The 17,623-nt window shown below is 38.2% G+C and overlaps 1 protein-coding gene across 1 annotated transcript in view; it reads left to right on the top strand.

Annotated features, from left to right (window-relative positions):
- The window catches only part of LOC132975566 (bcl-2-like protein 11), a 25,410-nt gene extending 8,149 nt beyond the window's left edge, over positions 1-17,261 (top strand). Inside the window, exon 4 of the mRNA XM_061040200.1 lies at positions 13,162-17,261. Within this exon, the coding sequence (XP_060896183.1) occupies positions 13,162-13,326 (165 nt within the window). The 3' untranslated portion in view covers positions 13,327-17,261. The remainder of the gene's footprint in view (positions 1-13,161) is intronic.
- Positions 17,262-17,623: the final 362 nt, after the last annotated feature.

Genomic DNA, 17,623 nt, shown 5'->3' with positions numbered 1-17,623 from the left:
TGAGTTGTTTTGGTTTCATGCTGGTGCTCAAGGGCGACATCAGCTGGATCAGAAAAATCGCATATAAAGTCTTTAAGGGAAAAAAAATCGTTTTCAGAGTCCCCTGCTGTAGTGATTAAGAAACGGAGACCATGTTTCGTCAGGGACTTGCTTTGGAGTTTTGACCACTAGGAGCGCTACAGAAAATTGTGCAGCAAACATGTAGTTTGAATTGACAGTTGCACTATCTCTTTAAAAACTTTAATCAGGATACTGAAGAGGTATCAGTAATCAAATTATTGCAGCGAATATAAATCTTTAAATAGTCCAGTTTAGTTCACTGTAAAGTTGATTTCCTCTTGGATTCTATTTCCTTGGCAACATTTCTACTTCTTGCATCATCACTGTTTTATGTACTCCTCTATTAAGGAGCTGACTGGAGCTTTGGGAAGTCATTGAAGGAGAGAACAGAACAGAACAGAACTGTTTTTTTTAAGCGAGGATATTAAAATGCTCCCTTACTGTCAAAAGCTTAACCGTGATAAAGCTACAACTCACCAGCCAAGCAGTCTAGTTAGTCTGAAACGTTCTTCTCTCTCTGTTTAACTTTCTGAGCACCGAAATATGTTTAACCCTCTCTGCCCGTTTAGATTCTGCACCCCCCCAAGAAAAAAAAAAGCATACATACTTACTACATATGAAAGGTCTTTAAGGATGTGATTTAAGTGCACTTGTGGTTTCAGCAGTCATCACATCTCTCTCAGACCCATCATTTACTCAGCAGGGCTACTCATTTATCTTTCAAGTTTCAGATTTGATAAATCCCTGAATTAATCTGCCCTCTGGATGATCTAATTTACTGTCGACATGCTCCTGGAACATTTTACCGAGTAAGATTTTGTCTAAGTCTCGCCTGCTGCATCGCTCAAGAATTGTAAAAACGCCTGGAAGCTGGGATTAGTTAAATGTCAGGATTTATGTGAGACAAAGCCGGTTTGGCGTTCACAGCTGTGACTAAAGCTGCAGAGGAAGAGAAACAGAGGGAGGCTGGAAAAATATGCAAGAATTTGATGAGTCAAGGATGTGACTCAACACTAACTATGTGCCAGAAAGAAAAAGAAAAAAAAGACAATGATGTGTCTTTGTATGTCTTGTACGTCTCATCAAGATACCATTTCTTTCCTCAAGAGAACTAAACATGTTGTAGTTTGTTCTTCTAAGAATGATTTCACAAGTAAATAGGCTAACTAAACAGTCTTAACCATGAACGTTTATACAAAGACAACAAGGGTACACCAATTTAGAGATCTGGGTTAGAATGACCCATTGTGGTTGAGCAAACCTATGTTCTCTAATGGGAAGCTAGGAAGCAAGCATGTCTTTGTCAATCTGCTTCCAGCTCTAACTGGTGGGTTATTGTGTGATACCATGCAGAGCGGCAGTAGCTCAGTCTGTAGGGACTTGGGTTGGGAATCGGAGGGTCGCTGGTTCAAGTCCTGGCACGGACCAAGTCTGGAAATTGGCCTGGTAGCTGGATAGGTGCCGAGGTGCCCTTGAGCAAGGCACCTAACCCACCCACCAGCTCAGGAGCGCCCACTGTGGGCTCACTCTGAGACCTCTCCATTAGCGCATGTCCATAGGATCCTGTTTCCTCAGATAATTTCGGCCTATGTTTGTGTAGCATGTTTACTAGACAGAGTGTAAAAAAATTTCCCCTCGCGGGATCAATAAAGTATTAATTATAACATAATTATGTATTTTTTGTAGCTTAGCTAACAGTGTGCTAAACCCAGAGTACAGGAGTTTGGGTAAAGAAAGATAGAAAGAGAAAAAAACTGTGTAACATTGCTGTTGGATAGCAGGCATCTGAACAACTGCTGGCACTTTAAGCTTGCATGAGGGAACAAAGTCATTGGGTTAAATGTCTGCTTGGAAGTGGTGAACCCATTTTAAGGTGGTCCCATGTCTCCATAGTTTTCATGGCAAAAGCACAGCCGGTTTCACAACCAAGCACGTGGGTAGGACCACCACTTCAAGCTTTTTCATTGATCTTTGGATTCTTGATGAGTCAGCATGTCTGGTGTCTCACCTGAGATCATCATCATCAGATCATCTCTAAGACTGATCACGTCTGAGTTCTTGATCAAACTCAAACACACCAGAGGTATTATATCTTCAAGCCAAAAAATTTGACAGTCAAGAGATCGGAGAGATACATGAGGGAGTTTCAAGAAGTCCTCAACAATGCAGTGAACTACTCTGTTATAAAACAGGCCCATCAGGATGGATGAATCATCGTGAATCATATCATGCGCAACTTCAAGTTTAAATCCAGCTGGGTTCAACAGAGGTGAATCATTGATGCTATTAAATAGTTATTTTTACTTGCAAACAATTGCTTTAAAACAATTACCAGTTGTGATCTGTTTTTTTATCCGCCTCATACTTTATTTTAATTACATCTTAGAAGTGAAATTCACAGATATAAAAAACAGTGACCAGCAACGATTAGAACATTTAACTAGTCCATTCATTGTTTCTCTGAGGATGAAGCCTATTGGCTTTGATGATCACTCAGTGGATCATCAAAGCCAATACGGAGGCTTATCCTCTAGCACCATATTGGCTCGTGTCCACAGATAGCATTTTCCCCTGGCAGAACCTGTTTCCAATACAAAACCAATGTATTTCAGCTTTTACAGTGCTCACTGTCCTGAGCGCTCAAACGCCCTAAACGTCAGCTGTTTTTTGCTGAGTTGTACAAACTTTTAGAACAACGCCATGCTCATCAATGCCACTTCACCCTCACCAACCAATCAAGATCAAGAAGAGGTGGGACTTCTTACTTTTGTTACATGTCACAAAACTATCCAAAAGATGATGAAGTTTGGATCTGATATTCATGGTGACAAGTGGAACAATCCTTATGAATGAAGTGATCTTCTGACTTTCCCTGAGCGGTGCCGTAAAGTTTTATTTCAGTGGTGGTGGCCAGAGGATTAGCCGTGATGTTTTTTTTAGTAATCCTTTGCCTATTTCTGTAGCCCTTCAATAAGATTGCCTTTTGTGGTTTTTAGCCAAATTTTACTATCAAATACCCGCAAACCAAAGACATTCCCACGGCATGGCGGCGTAGTGCGTGGCGCTGACAGGCCGCAGCACGTGAAAAAGTATGTGAAAATTGGGGGTAAGGAAGCTTCAGGCAGCATCTCTAAAAAGACTATTATAGCCAGACAGAAAAGCAAATACAAAACAAAAAGAAAAGATGACACTGATCATATTTTAGATATTTTAAGAATTGTTATGATTATCCATATATGAAATTCTAAGTTCAAGTGGAAATTGTTGCACACTATGACACGTTCTCACTTTATTACCAACTTAGCAGTCCATGACTGTTAAACAATGAGCTGCCAGCATGTTGCCACTGTTGACAAGAGAGCTGCATTCCGTTTCATTGGCTGAAGGCATCAGCCAAGAGGCAAAGCTGCATCACTTCAGGCTGTAGAGGCTATAAAATGACTCACATCATCTAAGAATACACTCACACACTAACACACAGGTGCTTCCTCTCGGTTCAGTTCATTTAATTGACAGGGAAACTAAGGAAGCAATTTTTAAGAATACTTTTGTATGCAGAACAATTAGAGGTTTTTGGTTTGGAAATTATGCATACATGTGTGTAATCACGCATAAAATCTGTAAGTATTTTTTGTTCTCATTTAATTCAGCCTCTCTTGCCCCCTCCCTCTCTCAGTTAAACATTTACACAAGTGTGTCTGATTATGTATGTGTGTGTGTTTTTAATAGTCTACCAAAAAAGTATGGTGGCTGTGAGTGTATGTGTGTGTGTATGTGTGTGTGTGAGTGTATGTGTGTGTGTATGTGTATGTGTGTGAGTGTATGTGTGTGAGTGTATGTGTGTGAGAGTGTGTGAGTGGGTGTGTGTGTGTGTTTGTGTGTGTGTGTGAGTGTGTGTGTGTGTGTGTGTGTGTGTGTGTGAGTGTATGTGTGTGAGTGTGTGTGTGTGTGTGTGTGAGTGTATGTGAGTGGGTGTGTGTGTGTGTGTGTGTGTGTGCGCGTGTGTGCGTGTGTGTGCGCGTGTGTGCGCGTGTGTGTGTGTGTGTGTGTGTGTGATGGGACAGTCCAGTATCCGTGACAGTGTAGATTCATTACGGCTCAGCCCTGTGGTTAAAGTACTCTAAGGGAGCAAAGCACAAGGTCTAATTATCGTGCCAAAACACACAAACACACACATGCACACTTAGAGACCGTCAAACACACACGCTCTGCAACACACGCACAAACTGTCATCTGTCAGTAAGAGTTGAAGCTCTTTGTCCTGCAGACAGAAATAAAGAAATAACGACAGAGCAGTCGAGTGTTACTGGATGGCTGCTTGTCTTTTTTTGTTTGTGTGTCTGGGTGAGTGGGAAAGATGATAGTGGAAAAAATACAACATTTTTTTTAACTCTTGTTCATCCAAAATTCCTTCATTGTTTCCATTTGTAGAATTTGGGACTAAACAATCTTTTATTCAGCATTTTGTGGCCTGCTAGCTGAAGGACTATTTTGTTGAATTAGACCTGGATCCTGTGGGTGATCTAAAAAAATACTTTTTTTTACCATCACCACATTTGTACTTAGCACTCTGAGGGCTCCTTACCAACAATAATCACATCCTGAGTTGAGTTCTGATGTCGAGAGAATGCAACCAAACGGCAAAATGTTCAAAAACACAGAGAAAATGCACTATATTTCATAAGTCAGACTTGAAGAAATACTTGTTTACGTATTTCTCTTTCCATTCATAAAGCTTTGTGTATGTATTGTGAGTTACAGTAAGTAAACTTTTAAATGTTGTTATTTTGGCTTTTATTGGGATTTAAATATAGCATAGTATTCCAACACTGATATTGCTATTTTCTTCTTCAGTACATAAGCTCATTAATCTGCTGCTTCATTAAACGTGCAGTGGATCTGATCAAGCACTCATAGCTCTCTCCTTCCTTACTTATCTGATTATCATCACAAGCTACTCCGTTATGATGTTGTCTAAAGGCTACTTTAACTCAACGTTTAACATCAGTCTCTCACCTTGCTGCTGTCTCCTGCGCCAGGTGTTAATCTACTCCTCTGACTCCCACAGAGACAGTGGTAAACTTTTATTACCGTAGTTTCTATTTGCCCCGAGATAAGGCATGGTTATTTGAAAATGTGTATCTGCAACACAGAAACAAAAGCAGTAGCTAGCCATCCCCCATTAGCTGGGGCGGCAAATCTTATCTAACCATGGCTGTCCATCTACAGACCCCGGGGAACTGCGGCTCAACTCAGGGAAGCCGGGCTGGATGGTGTTGTGCCAAGAAATGCATGCCTGCCGAAAATTACATTCACCTCCCAGTACAGTTTTAAAACCATTAAACTAAGTTCAGTGATGATAAAGTCTCTGAAGTTTATACTTAGTAAACGTAAAGTCTACTGTTTGTTCTTTGGACTCAGTAGAAGACGCATTTACATAAGCCTGCGTAAATAGGACCTGCTAACTTTAAGGGTGGATTCCAAATATGGCAGTATAGAATTTTTGTCTGTCATATTTTGCATTCTCCAGCAGGATGCATGATATAGTATGAAAACATAATAGCACTAAGCAGAGGAAGCCCTAGGTCCTCCGACTATGATTTCTCTTTTGTTACAGTTGCTCTTGTTTATAACTTGCATCAACTCAGACACAGCGCTGCTGCCAGCACGAACACCTGCACAAAACAGGTTGTTTGACGTTATGGACTTGCTAAATAAAGAAGGCTCGACCAAGCCGATGGTGTACAGCCAGGATCGATGGAAGTAGCAAGGAAAAATGATTGACCGTCACGCACCAGCAATGTGCAAATCAAAATGTGGTCATCAACTTACAGTAGGCTTATTTTTTGTACTGATCGGGCCACCGACCAATGGTGCATGACCTCATTTATTTTACAGCCAAACTATATTTTTACCTGCATTTGGAGAGTGGCAGGTGCTAATTTTGGACCCTATGTGCCGGTGTTGGTGTTTAATCAGTTTGCATGTAAATGACATTTGTTTTAAGAGAAGTGATTACTTAAACTGTTGTTTCTGATGGGGTTTTCTCCTTTAAAAAGTCTGAAACTGATTTTGTGAAGGCAAGTTAGAATAGTTGTTGTAGATTATAAGAGTGAAGAGAAGAAAGTAAAGAGAAAGAAAAAAACAAAGCCTGAGTCAGTTTGAGTGTGTGCACGTGTGCACGTGTGCACTATAGTGTGCACTTGTAAGTGTAGCCTTGTTTTGAGAGCTATTTTAAGAGCTAGCATAGTAAGTTGTGGTGACCACACAAAATCACATGAGCTTCTTGGAATGAACTGACTCAATTTTTCCACTGTGAGAAAAAAAAACAGTAAGATGAGAAATTTGAAAAGCTTTGCATCAAAAATCTTTTTCCTGATGTCAAAAGATCTACTGTTTTAAAATAAAAACGGAATTAAAAAAAACAACAACAGATAAGTCTAGGTAAAGTAGAGCGATGGCACATACATTGTGTTCCTTATTTTGTCTGATTCTGTACTTTGATTTTCCAGAACTACGGACTTTTGAGTAAACTTAATACTGAGGAGTCTCATTGGATTGTCATGAGCACTATTATGCCCTTCTTACAGAGATATTCCAATCAGTGGGAAGCTTTAACAAAACATTAGAGACAATGCATCTGTGCCATACATGATGTTAAAAAATATCTGTTTTGAATGACGGCCCTAAAGCCCCAATGTGTCATTTTGTTTTAGTCTGAAAATCAAATTAATTTGATGTTTCTGATGACATTCATATAACTCTTCCTCATCATGCTTTGTTAAAAAGCTGTGAATCAAAGTTTCTCAGAATGTCATTATAGTGTAAGTATCTCAAGATTCCTGCTCTGTTCAGCCATGCACAACTATTAAAATGTCTAAAACTGCTGATGATCCCTTTCCATAGTTTCATAGTCAGGCATCATCAGTACATCAACAATGGAGTACGCTACAGTAAAACAGTGTACTTTATGTTGTGAGAATCATAAATTTGACAACATGGCCCCGTCTTTTACTATGAACTCTACACCATAGTGACAGTTAAATCATTGCAGCGGTTCATGAGGTGAGGAAAGAGCACAGAAATTCTGCCAACTTCAAAACCACAAAGACTGTCTGTCTTTCAAAGCTGTTTAAAGGAGAGACATGTCTCTAATGTGCAACATTACAAACACTGCTGCAAGCAAATTCAAATTTTTTTTACAACAGAAAAACAAATATACTTATGTAGAGAGTAAGTAAAAATGGTTTATCTTGAGAAATTAAATCTGAAGAATTGTATATTTTACAACAAAAAAACTGCTTTTGAGTTTCAAATCTATTCCAACTTTATGCACAAAACCAAGGTGAAGCTCTGAACAGCAAAACAAAAACAGTCCCTATGTGTGCAAACTGGGGTCAAACCCAACATATCTTCTTCCAATGCACTGTAGTCCTTTTTCTGGATGTACTTCTATGATGATTTCTCTGTCTACATATTCATGATGATCTCTGTTGTTACTGAAGGAAATCAGAATTGTAAAACTGGTACTATACAGAAGATCAGGATCAATTCTTGTTCAAATCAGTGTTCTTGCCGTGTTTGGTCCTCTCTAACCTATCGGTATGTGTTGGACTTGATTAGAATCAGAAGCAGAACTAGAAGCAGAATGATTCCACAAAAAGGGTTAACTACTCTTCCCCTCACCTGCTTCCTCCTCTGGCAGTCAGGGTTTCTGTGGTTTTGGCTGGCTTTTTCAATTTAAACCACAGTGTGACTCCTGCCATGCTCTTAAACATCCAGTTTTTCAGACAGAGTCTTGCCCCAGGGAAAGAGGCTTATTCTGTGTCAGTGTATGCCTGTATGCTGTTGTGACTCCATCAGGCTATATTTGAAGGGCTCCAAAACAGGGCACCATTCTACAAATGGAACTGATTCATACACTCTTAAATGTCTCACTTACACTTTGTAAATGCTTCAACATGTGTGGAATGTTTCCTTATTTACCTTTATAAGAGCTTTATTTTCTGAGGATGGCTAAAATTGGTTTCACCTGGTATTATCAGTTTGTTGGTGTAATGGTGCCATTTGACATGGAGATCCCTCAAACCACCAGGACCCTTGTTCTGGAAGTGTTTTTTTTTTCTTCTGGAAAGCTTCCCAGTGTGTTTCCACAAAGAGGATTTGCCCTTCCTCTTCTGTCCAGCGGCAGATCTGTTATCAGTGAGAGGCGGCATCTGCTGGTGTGATGGACTGATGCCAAGGCACAGGACTTCTGACTGCAGGGATAGAGAGTAGAAAGGAAAACACCTGTTTCTGTCAAGTGTGCGCCAAGTGTGTCAGAATGACTGCAGGCATGTGCTAAAATAGCAATAGACAAGACATACTGTTAATGTCACAGTGTCACTACCAAAATGAAAACGTGTTATTTCACTTAATTACTTGATTTTCTTCTTGCAGATAATGTATTGTTTAAAGGAAAATTCACCTGAAGACTGGACAGCAGGGGTTATTTGGAATCTAATCAATAAGATTCGTAAATCCACCAGCTTATGTTTCTTGGGCTGCCATTGGCTTTTGATTTCCATAATTAGGGGAAATTCATGCCAATAATACTGGAAACGGTAAAGTAGTAGCAGTATCTTGTTAGGAGACTTTAATGGGGTAGTCTATGTATGCATAGCTCTATTTAATGGTTGATTTTAAATCAAGTTTACTACTCAACTACAGAAACAGTCCTCGCTTTTTTTTGGCTCCGGAGGTTCCCTTAAGTGTCATCTTGGGTTAGGCCCGAAACAGTTGCATTGTGAGAAATTTAGGATGCAGGTGTTTTCTTTACCATGACTCTTAGGAGGGAGTAAATGTCAGGATATGTCTGCTTCTGTTGCTTCGATTTTTACCTCTTATTTTGTAGACCCTCTGCCATTCCCCTCTATTTAACAGTTTAACAGTTGTGCCATTTTATATAAATGATGTAGCCCTTTGATTCTACATTAACACCGGCAGCTATCTTAACATTATTATTTTAGCTTATTTAACACCTGTCATTAAAAATTCAAACATATAAACACATGTTGCGCATATGCATCCATTGCCACACCACCCTGATGAAATCACACCTGGAGACAGGGAGGAAGAGGAAAGTTATGGCAGGATGTAGAGAACTGTACTTAACTGCTTCCCGTGGATGTAAACATGAGGTATATGTCCGTGTGTGGGCCTTTGATTTTGTTTGATCCAGGTACATTAGGGTGTTTACCTGAACATTTGATGTATATTACATGTAATTCAGAACATTTTATGCATTCTATGCAAAATTCAAATGGAATTCATTTATTTACTCATGAACTGAACTACACAAAGCCCTACATAAAATGCCAAGCAATAAATCTCCTGGACCAGACGGACTTCCTGCAGAATTTTACAAACACTTTTGGGACATATTATCACCACTATTCCATAGAGTAACTACAGAAATTAAAGCAACCTCCAACATACCCACACACATGAACACTGCTGTAATGACACTACTTTTGAAACCCAATAAGGACCCTATCCACCCCTCCAGCTGGCCCCCTCTCACTCATCAACACTGATCTAAAAATTATTACGAAACACTAACAACAAGAATAGAGACAGTCATTCCAATAATAATCCACCCTGACCAAACTGGTTTTATCAAAAACAGACACGCCTCAGACAACATCCGCAGGCTTTTCAACTTAATCCACATAACACAACAAAAACAGGACAAAACCATGATAGTCTCATTGGATGCAGAAAAAGGCCTTTGATAAAGTTAACTGGACATTCTTATTCAGCGCCTTACGCAAGTTTGGTTTTGGAGAGTCGTTCATCCACTGGGTAAGAACACTGTACACATCACCTAGGGCCACAATAAGCACAAATGGGATCACTTCACCGAACTTCACACTACACCAAGGGACCAGACAAGGATGCCCACTCTCTCCATCCCTATTTGCAATTTTCATCGAACCTCTCGCAGCAGCTATAAGACAAAACAATAACATTAAAGGAATCTACAGTGAACAAGCAGAGCATAAAATAAGCCTTTACGCAGATGATCTATTATTACACCTACAAAATCCTTCAGCGTCATTACAAGAAACCTTCAATATTATTACACATTTTTCTTCCGTCTCTCACTATACCATAAACTGGAATAAATCAACCATCCTGCCAATATCAGAAGGAGCCTGGGATTCTGCAGCCCAAGATCTCACCCTCCCATTTAACACTGGCAATTTAAAATACCTAGGCATTCACATTTCCTCCAGGCTGTCAGAATTATTTCACCTTAATTACACCCCCCTGCTAAAAAAAATAGAGGATGACTTTAAGCGCTGGACCAAACTACCACTCACTCTCATTGGACGAATCGCCACAGTTAAAATGAAAACCTTACCACAGATGAATTATTTATTCTCAATGCTCCCCATCACTCCCACTAACAAATGGTTTAAAACAATAGATTCATTATCATCACAATTTTACTGGAAAAACAAAAGAGCTAGAATTTCATTAAAAACATTACAAAACCATAAGTCACAGGGCGGCCTCGAAGCACCAAACTTTCTCTACTACCATCTGTCAAATCAATTACAATATTTATTCAAATGGACGCAAAAAAAAGAAAAACACAACAACCAATGGCAAGAACTGGAACAAACCCAATGTAAAGCCACTTCAATTGCATACCTTCCCTTCCTATCGCCAAGAAAATCATCTATCAGAACTGGAAATCAAAAAGATACTGCCACATGACTCACTGGACCAACCTACTCACAGAACACATTGTAATAGAAAGAATCGCAGCCTGCAAGAATAATACATCAGCCTTTAATAACACCTGGAATCCATTCATAATTCACCAAAATCTCAGAAAAATCATGCCTCAAACTGAAATTAAAATTTAAAATTTTCTTCTTCCCTTTAATGTTGACACATAAATATCTTTTTGTTTGTTTCCTTCTTTTCTCTTCCTCTCAATTATCTTCAATTTTGTTGCTATTTATTTTTCTTGCTACTTCCCATTCAGCCACTCACTTTAACGTATTATACTGCCACACACACATTCACACGTTTCTTATACACTACTTCAACTTACTACTTGACTTTTATTATATCTACTTCAATTGTATTTGTCTTTGCTAATGTTTGCGTATTTTGATTTTGTTTTGTTTATTTCTGTTTTGCCTGTTTTTGTTTATTTGCCGTCGCTTTAATTGTCATGTCTATGTGCACATTTTTGTTTTGTACTTCACCTTATCACTAAAAAAAAAAAAAAAAATGTATTTACTCATGAACTGGCTAGACATGCTGCTTTAATTGGTCGCCTGATGGCAGAGTTTGTGCAGGTTAAACAACCTACAAGAATCTGCTTTTGTCACCCATTAACCATCGTCGAAAAGCAAAAATATCATCTTACATAGCTTCCCTTTTCTGAAACACTATAGGCAAAATAGGCACTGAAACAAAATTGGGTTGTAAACATACATTTTTCCTTGAGATACTTGAACTAGCTGACAAAGTAATGATGTTTTACTATTTGCACCTTTTTCTTAAGGATCAGCCGACAGATGTTAACTGTTTACCTAGGACAGTGGTTCTCAAACTATGGTACCCTGTGGTGGTACGCAAAGGAATCTCCAGAATATATATATAAAAAAAACCTGTTCAGCATAAAACGACAATTTTTGACATAACCACCAGGAGTACACCTCGCATTTTGAAAAGTTCCACTCAATAGTCCGTTATTTATAGGAGTTCAGTACTGAATCAACAGCAAACAGCTGTAGGCCTACATTAACAGATATTCTGTTATTTATTTGAGTTCAGAACAGAATCAGCTGTATATATTTACATTTTTAAAACGGAGCCAGGAGAAGCTTCAGTTTTTAAACATTTACAAGAGTTTACAGACAGTGGACCTTATCGCTCCCCCTCTCTATGTAGCTCTGAAGCTGATGTGATTCTGCTCTCTTTTGTTGTCTTAACTCTCTTCAGGAGTCGAGAGGGATTTTTTTTTTAAAGGGAGTTTTGCTATGTTGAACGCGGAGCCTTATAATACAGAGGCTCTGGTTGCACGTAGAGCGCTCTCTCTCTTTCACACGCAGAAATTTTATGAATAAATTAAAAATTAAATAAGAACAGGTCGGAAATATACTTGGGCCCAGGTATCGTCTTTGTGTGGGATACACTGGAGACTAAATATTCTCAAACAGGTTGTTGGTATAAAGTTGTCATTTTTATTGTTCTGCATTTTTTTTTGATTTGAGCAAATGTCAGAGTTGTGTGGAGTTTAAGTGCCAATTCTAGCGCTAGCCCTTAGTAGGCCTACAGCGTGGCTGCCAACAGTCAATAATAAATAATATTCTTTTTATGAATACATTTGCCTCCTGGATGAAAAGTGTGTAGAAATAGGCCTACAGTGTATTTTAACGTCTGCCATAATGGTGGTACTTGGAGAGCCAAATATTTCCGGAGGTGTTACGCAGTCTAAAAAGTTTGAGAACCACTGACCTAGGACATTTAGCTTCAGTCTCCGTCATTAAGCACAATATGAGGAATGTGGCAATCAGGTACATACACAAGGACCTTTGTAAGAGGGTTTCAAAATGAGTCAGCTGACAAGCCAATGACAGTGTTCTCTGCAAAGTCATTGAGCTAAAGTTATCTTGTTTTGCCTACAGCTGATAAAATCTGCTCACAACTAATGGCATCGCAAATGGCAACCAGACATTGAGTTGAAATCTAGAAACAGGATATCTGATCTTGTCCACATCTTTCGATCAAGGACCTAATTCTCATGATTTCAGAGTAAATCTTCAACAATTCTGACAAACAACCAGTAATGTACCATAAAAGAATAGAAAACTTTACTGATAAAAGTGCAGATAAGCACATTTTCCATCAAATAAGGATCATCAAAGTGAACATAGTTGTCTTTTCCAATCTATCCTTGTTGCCATAGCATCTTCACTGCTGATCATTTTGTGTAAAACTACTGCTCAAGAAACCATCTGAAATTCAGCTGGGTGCATTATGCTTTATGTTCGTAACAACATTTTTTACAATAACATTTTCTACTCTCTTTTCCAGGGAATGGCAGGTAGACATGGTCGGCTTGAGGTCCATCCAAACCCGCAGCCGCACATCCAACCGGAGCCCACCATGCTGCTGTGTACAGGTCTCCTGATCCTTCTGATTGGATGGATTATCTACTTGCAAGGCAATACAAACAGCCATGACCACTCTCAGGTGTAGCCTTTGGGAAACCCAGCAGACGTAGCATTTTTCTTTTATAAAGTATCTGTATTCTATCAAATCTTGAGACTCCTTTATGCTCTTGGGGAACATTTGTCCCCAAATTCCTGCCCTTTACAACGGAGGAAGAAGACTTCAGACTATGTTTTTTATTCATTTTTCGTTTTTCTAAGTCAACATCTTTGAGGAGCAATAATGCCTGGCTTCTCACCTCTGTTTATTGGTCACGGCCTCTGAGCCATTGTAATTCAACCAAAGAGCTGGAATTTTGCACTCCGTTCCAGGACTTGTCAGTTAACCCTGTGGAATTTAAAAGTGCCTTGTACAATTTCTTGTTTACTCTTCTAGCTTTTTTAAAGATAGTTTTATTGTACAGAGATGGTAAGTTGTTTGCCTGAGGTTGTTAAAATGTGAGGGTCCATTCTGACAAATTCCCTATCTTTTCCCACTCAAGTTTTCACTTTGGTCATGTCAGATCCAGCATGCAGACTGGGCAAATGCATTTTTTATTTCTTTTTTTGCATTGTTTCTTATCTACAATGATCCTGAACGTCTGTGCCGTCTGATGTTTTGTTACTGTAAATTTCACTTCTACCTTTGAACTATTTCTTCATGATTATAAAATAATAGGAAATGTAAGTCTTTGCTTGCAAAAGAAGTGTAAAACAGAAAGTAAAGAATTTGGGGAGGAGGTAGAAAAACTGGATCAGGACTGGTCAGCTTATGCAATGATAAAATTACCTAAAACTTCCTGAAGAAATGAATCCTGTTTGAATATAACTCAATACTTGTTATTTCTGAATAATTAGAAAGTTTTGTTTTTTCCTGCGTATCATATTTCAATACCCTGGTCAAGTTTTACCAGACAATATCTCCTTATACATTGGTAAGGACCTGGTCCGGGTAATCTCTAGTCTGGTTTATTATTCTTTTAAAGGTACTTTATAATTACGCAAGAGTCCTGCAACCAAAAAATTTGAAACATTTTCAACTAGTCTTTTAAAGACTACACAGAAAGGTCTAGTCTTTGAAAATGGAAATTCATTGTATTTCATGACAACTGTACAAGTTATTGAACAATGATGGTAAATTCTAGACAATGGGACCTGTTTATGTGAAAACTGAACATGCCTGGACACATTTTATCTGTTGCGCTGCATTTAGCATTGATTTTGAGGATATTGAAACTCTATAGAGGGAGGATTCCGATCTTAGTTTTGACTAAAAATCTTGCATGTTTCTGTAACCACTGGAGCCAGAATTGATAGTGACAGCAAGTGACTTCCTCCCTACTTACTTCAGTCTGAATTACCTCCTAATTCCTCTCTTTTCCAGACACCTTCTCTGGACTTGGATTTGTAAATTTATGATTAGATACAAGAGCATGTTACCTAACTTTTCAATACAATACATTTTCAATTATTGTCAGTAAGCAAACATATCAGTGGAGTGGAACTCAAAAGCACCAGATGATGAACAAATGAATAGTGATGTCATATTAGCCCTTTATACCATCCTAAGTGTTTAAAAACCTTTACTCAATGCTGTTTCAATCCCAAACATTTTTCAACAATCTCATATGTCCAGCCTATGTTGAGACTCTGGATTACCTTCAAGCAGTTAGACTGCAGTTTGCAAACCTAGGTTTGTTGACAAGGTCATGTTATCCATTTATTAGCTCAAAGTGTGAAACTCTGCCAAGTTTCCTCGCGCCCTGCCAGGTCATTAAACCCTCTCAGAGAGATTTCTGGAAAACAACCAAGCACTGAATCATGCAGAGTAAAAGAGGGTTTTGTCACTGAATATTGTGCTAAAAGCAGGACATTAAACTGTGGTGGTGAAGGTTTTGGAAGACATTTTTATTTTTGTTTTTAAACTCTCTAGGCTCATCGAAACATTTGTTCTGTTGTCATGTGAGGAATCACCACAAGTTTTGAAATAGCCTGTCTACTGAATACTAAAACAAAGAAAACATGATTAAAAGGAATCATTACATAAAATAAAGATAAACAGTTGAGTAAAGTTAAATCTAAAAAAAAAACCCGAATCGATTAAGTTTTTGAGCCACGATGAATGTTTCTTTTGTTGTCTTGACATGAATGCGTCACAGACTGTTAATTCAGCTTTCATCATCTAAATCTCTGAGATACAGGCTTTGATTGTGATAACATGGCTGTTAACCCTTGAAGTTTTGTTTTAAAACATGAAAAAACCTGTAAAGAGATTCATATGACTAAAAAGCAGTCAGAGCAAAGTCATTAAATGTCTCTATAATAGAGATTGTTAGAGACAACAGAGACTCAGAAAACCACCAAAGTGAGGCCAAATTATCAAAAGATGCAAACTACAAAAAAAGAGAGACTCAAGACAACTATAAGGATTTATGAAACATTAACAGAGACTTACAAAGAGACACTGCAAAAACACACAAAGATTCAAAACATAGAGAACCACAATAATACAAAATTTTTACACCAACACCAACGTCATTCAAAACATCACTAAAGGTGCATCTAGAGACATTAATTGATGGTAAAGGGATACACACATAAGAGTTAAAACTACAAAAAGAAACATGAACAATATATTATATTATTATATATTGAAACAAAACAAATACACAAAACAATCACAGTGACTCAGAATAACCACAAAAAAACATGACTGCAAAGAGACACAAAACAACCATAAAGAGTCGCAAAATTTCATTATGGGGTCTTTCTCCAACTGTATATAGGCGCCATAGACGGTAAATAAACTTGGAAGAAGCGTGTGTGACGTCACCTCTTGGTTACTGAACTTTCAGTCAACTTAACGGCAGGTTAAAGCTTTCTGACAAACAGCGTTCCCAGTGCTCGCCCGTCAGTGATCTCAGCCATGCACTCAGGATTCTTATCCTTCATAAAATCATAACTGAGTTATCAAATAAATTCACCCCCATACAGTGTGTGCTGAACGAGACACAATATCGTTTTTTCAACCAGGCTGTAAACATGTTTATTTCTGCTGTAAAACTTCCTTTTTTTGGAATGGGTGTGTTTATGACATCTGGGGCTTCTGCAGCCGGCCTCAAGTGGACACTCGATGAACTGCAGACTTTTGCACTCCCGCGTTGGCTTCATTATTCAACAGTGGAGTGTTTTCCCTGGAGTCAGTTTAATAACAGTCCCTCTCCCTTTTCGAAGGATTTAAAACTGAAACCACATGAGAATATCAACTCGTATTCTATTTGTTTCTTGCTATACTTTCATGTTCTTATCTGTAACAGTGGAAATGAATACTTCCACATCTCCCCTCGTGTTTTCCCCTGCACCCAATTTTCTTAGTTTTCTTTTCCTCCACTGTGATGTATTGAGCGCTGTGACTGTATGCTGAATTCTGATATCGTGCCATGTGAAACCCAAGACCTCATATAGAAGTACTGTGTTACAGTTGGAGAGCATGGCCAGGTGGAAACTGAAAGATGAATTACTGTCTTTTGAAACTGATATGGAAACTGTGTTTATTCACAGCCTGTGGATGTGAGTGACAGTACAGACATGCTTGTGTCACATTCAGGGCTTTTTGTTGTTTGTTTGTTTGTTTGTTTGTTTGTTTGTTTGTTTTAAAGAAGTCCACGATCAATATATGGAAAAAAATAAATAATACCTTCTATTATTTTTTTAATTGGAGTGTCAAAAAGATAAAACATAAGAGGTAAAGGGGACCCAGACACACTGCTGTGTCGTGCTGTAAAGAAAATGCTGTACAGAAATGTATCTTGAGAGTCAGAAACAAACTAATTGGAATGATTCCAAAGGACCCAGTTCAACTGTAGCATTATGTTGTTTGTTTTTGTTTATACTTTCATTTTACACTGAATATATTGTAATTGTGCCATTTTAAATTCTTGAAATGCTTTAAACTTTTGTAAATAAAAGCTTTTTTACATTAAAGTGCATGACTTTTTTTGTCCTTATGTCCTTATCATAAAGTGTGTTTACATGAGGCGTTGACTTATATTCAATTTAGCTTTACTTGTACTTTGGTTGGAGGTTAAATGTTCCACTTAATACTATTTTGAACTTAATCCTCACTTCTTTTAATTGAGAAATATGATTGCTTTTATTCCTCTCCTCTTTACACACTTCTACAGTTAGTACAAACAAATAAAGAGAGGCTGCTTCTATTACCCTTGTTAAAGAGTAAGACACTAGGGACTGACCTATTTTAAATCTATATTAAAGGCGATAATATTCATGACTTTTATTTTCAAAAAGGTTTGAGTGTTTTTAATTTCAAAACAATTCACAAGGTT

Source organism: Labrus mixtus, chromosome 6 (genome assembly GCF_963584025.1).
Source record: "Labrus mixtus chromosome 6, fLabMix1.1, whole genome shotgun sequence".
Classification (NCBI taxonomy): Eukaryota; Metazoa; Chordata; class Actinopteri; order Labriformes; family Labridae; genus Labrus; species Labrus mixtus.
This window is presented reverse-complemented; position numbering and strand designations above follow the sequence as displayed.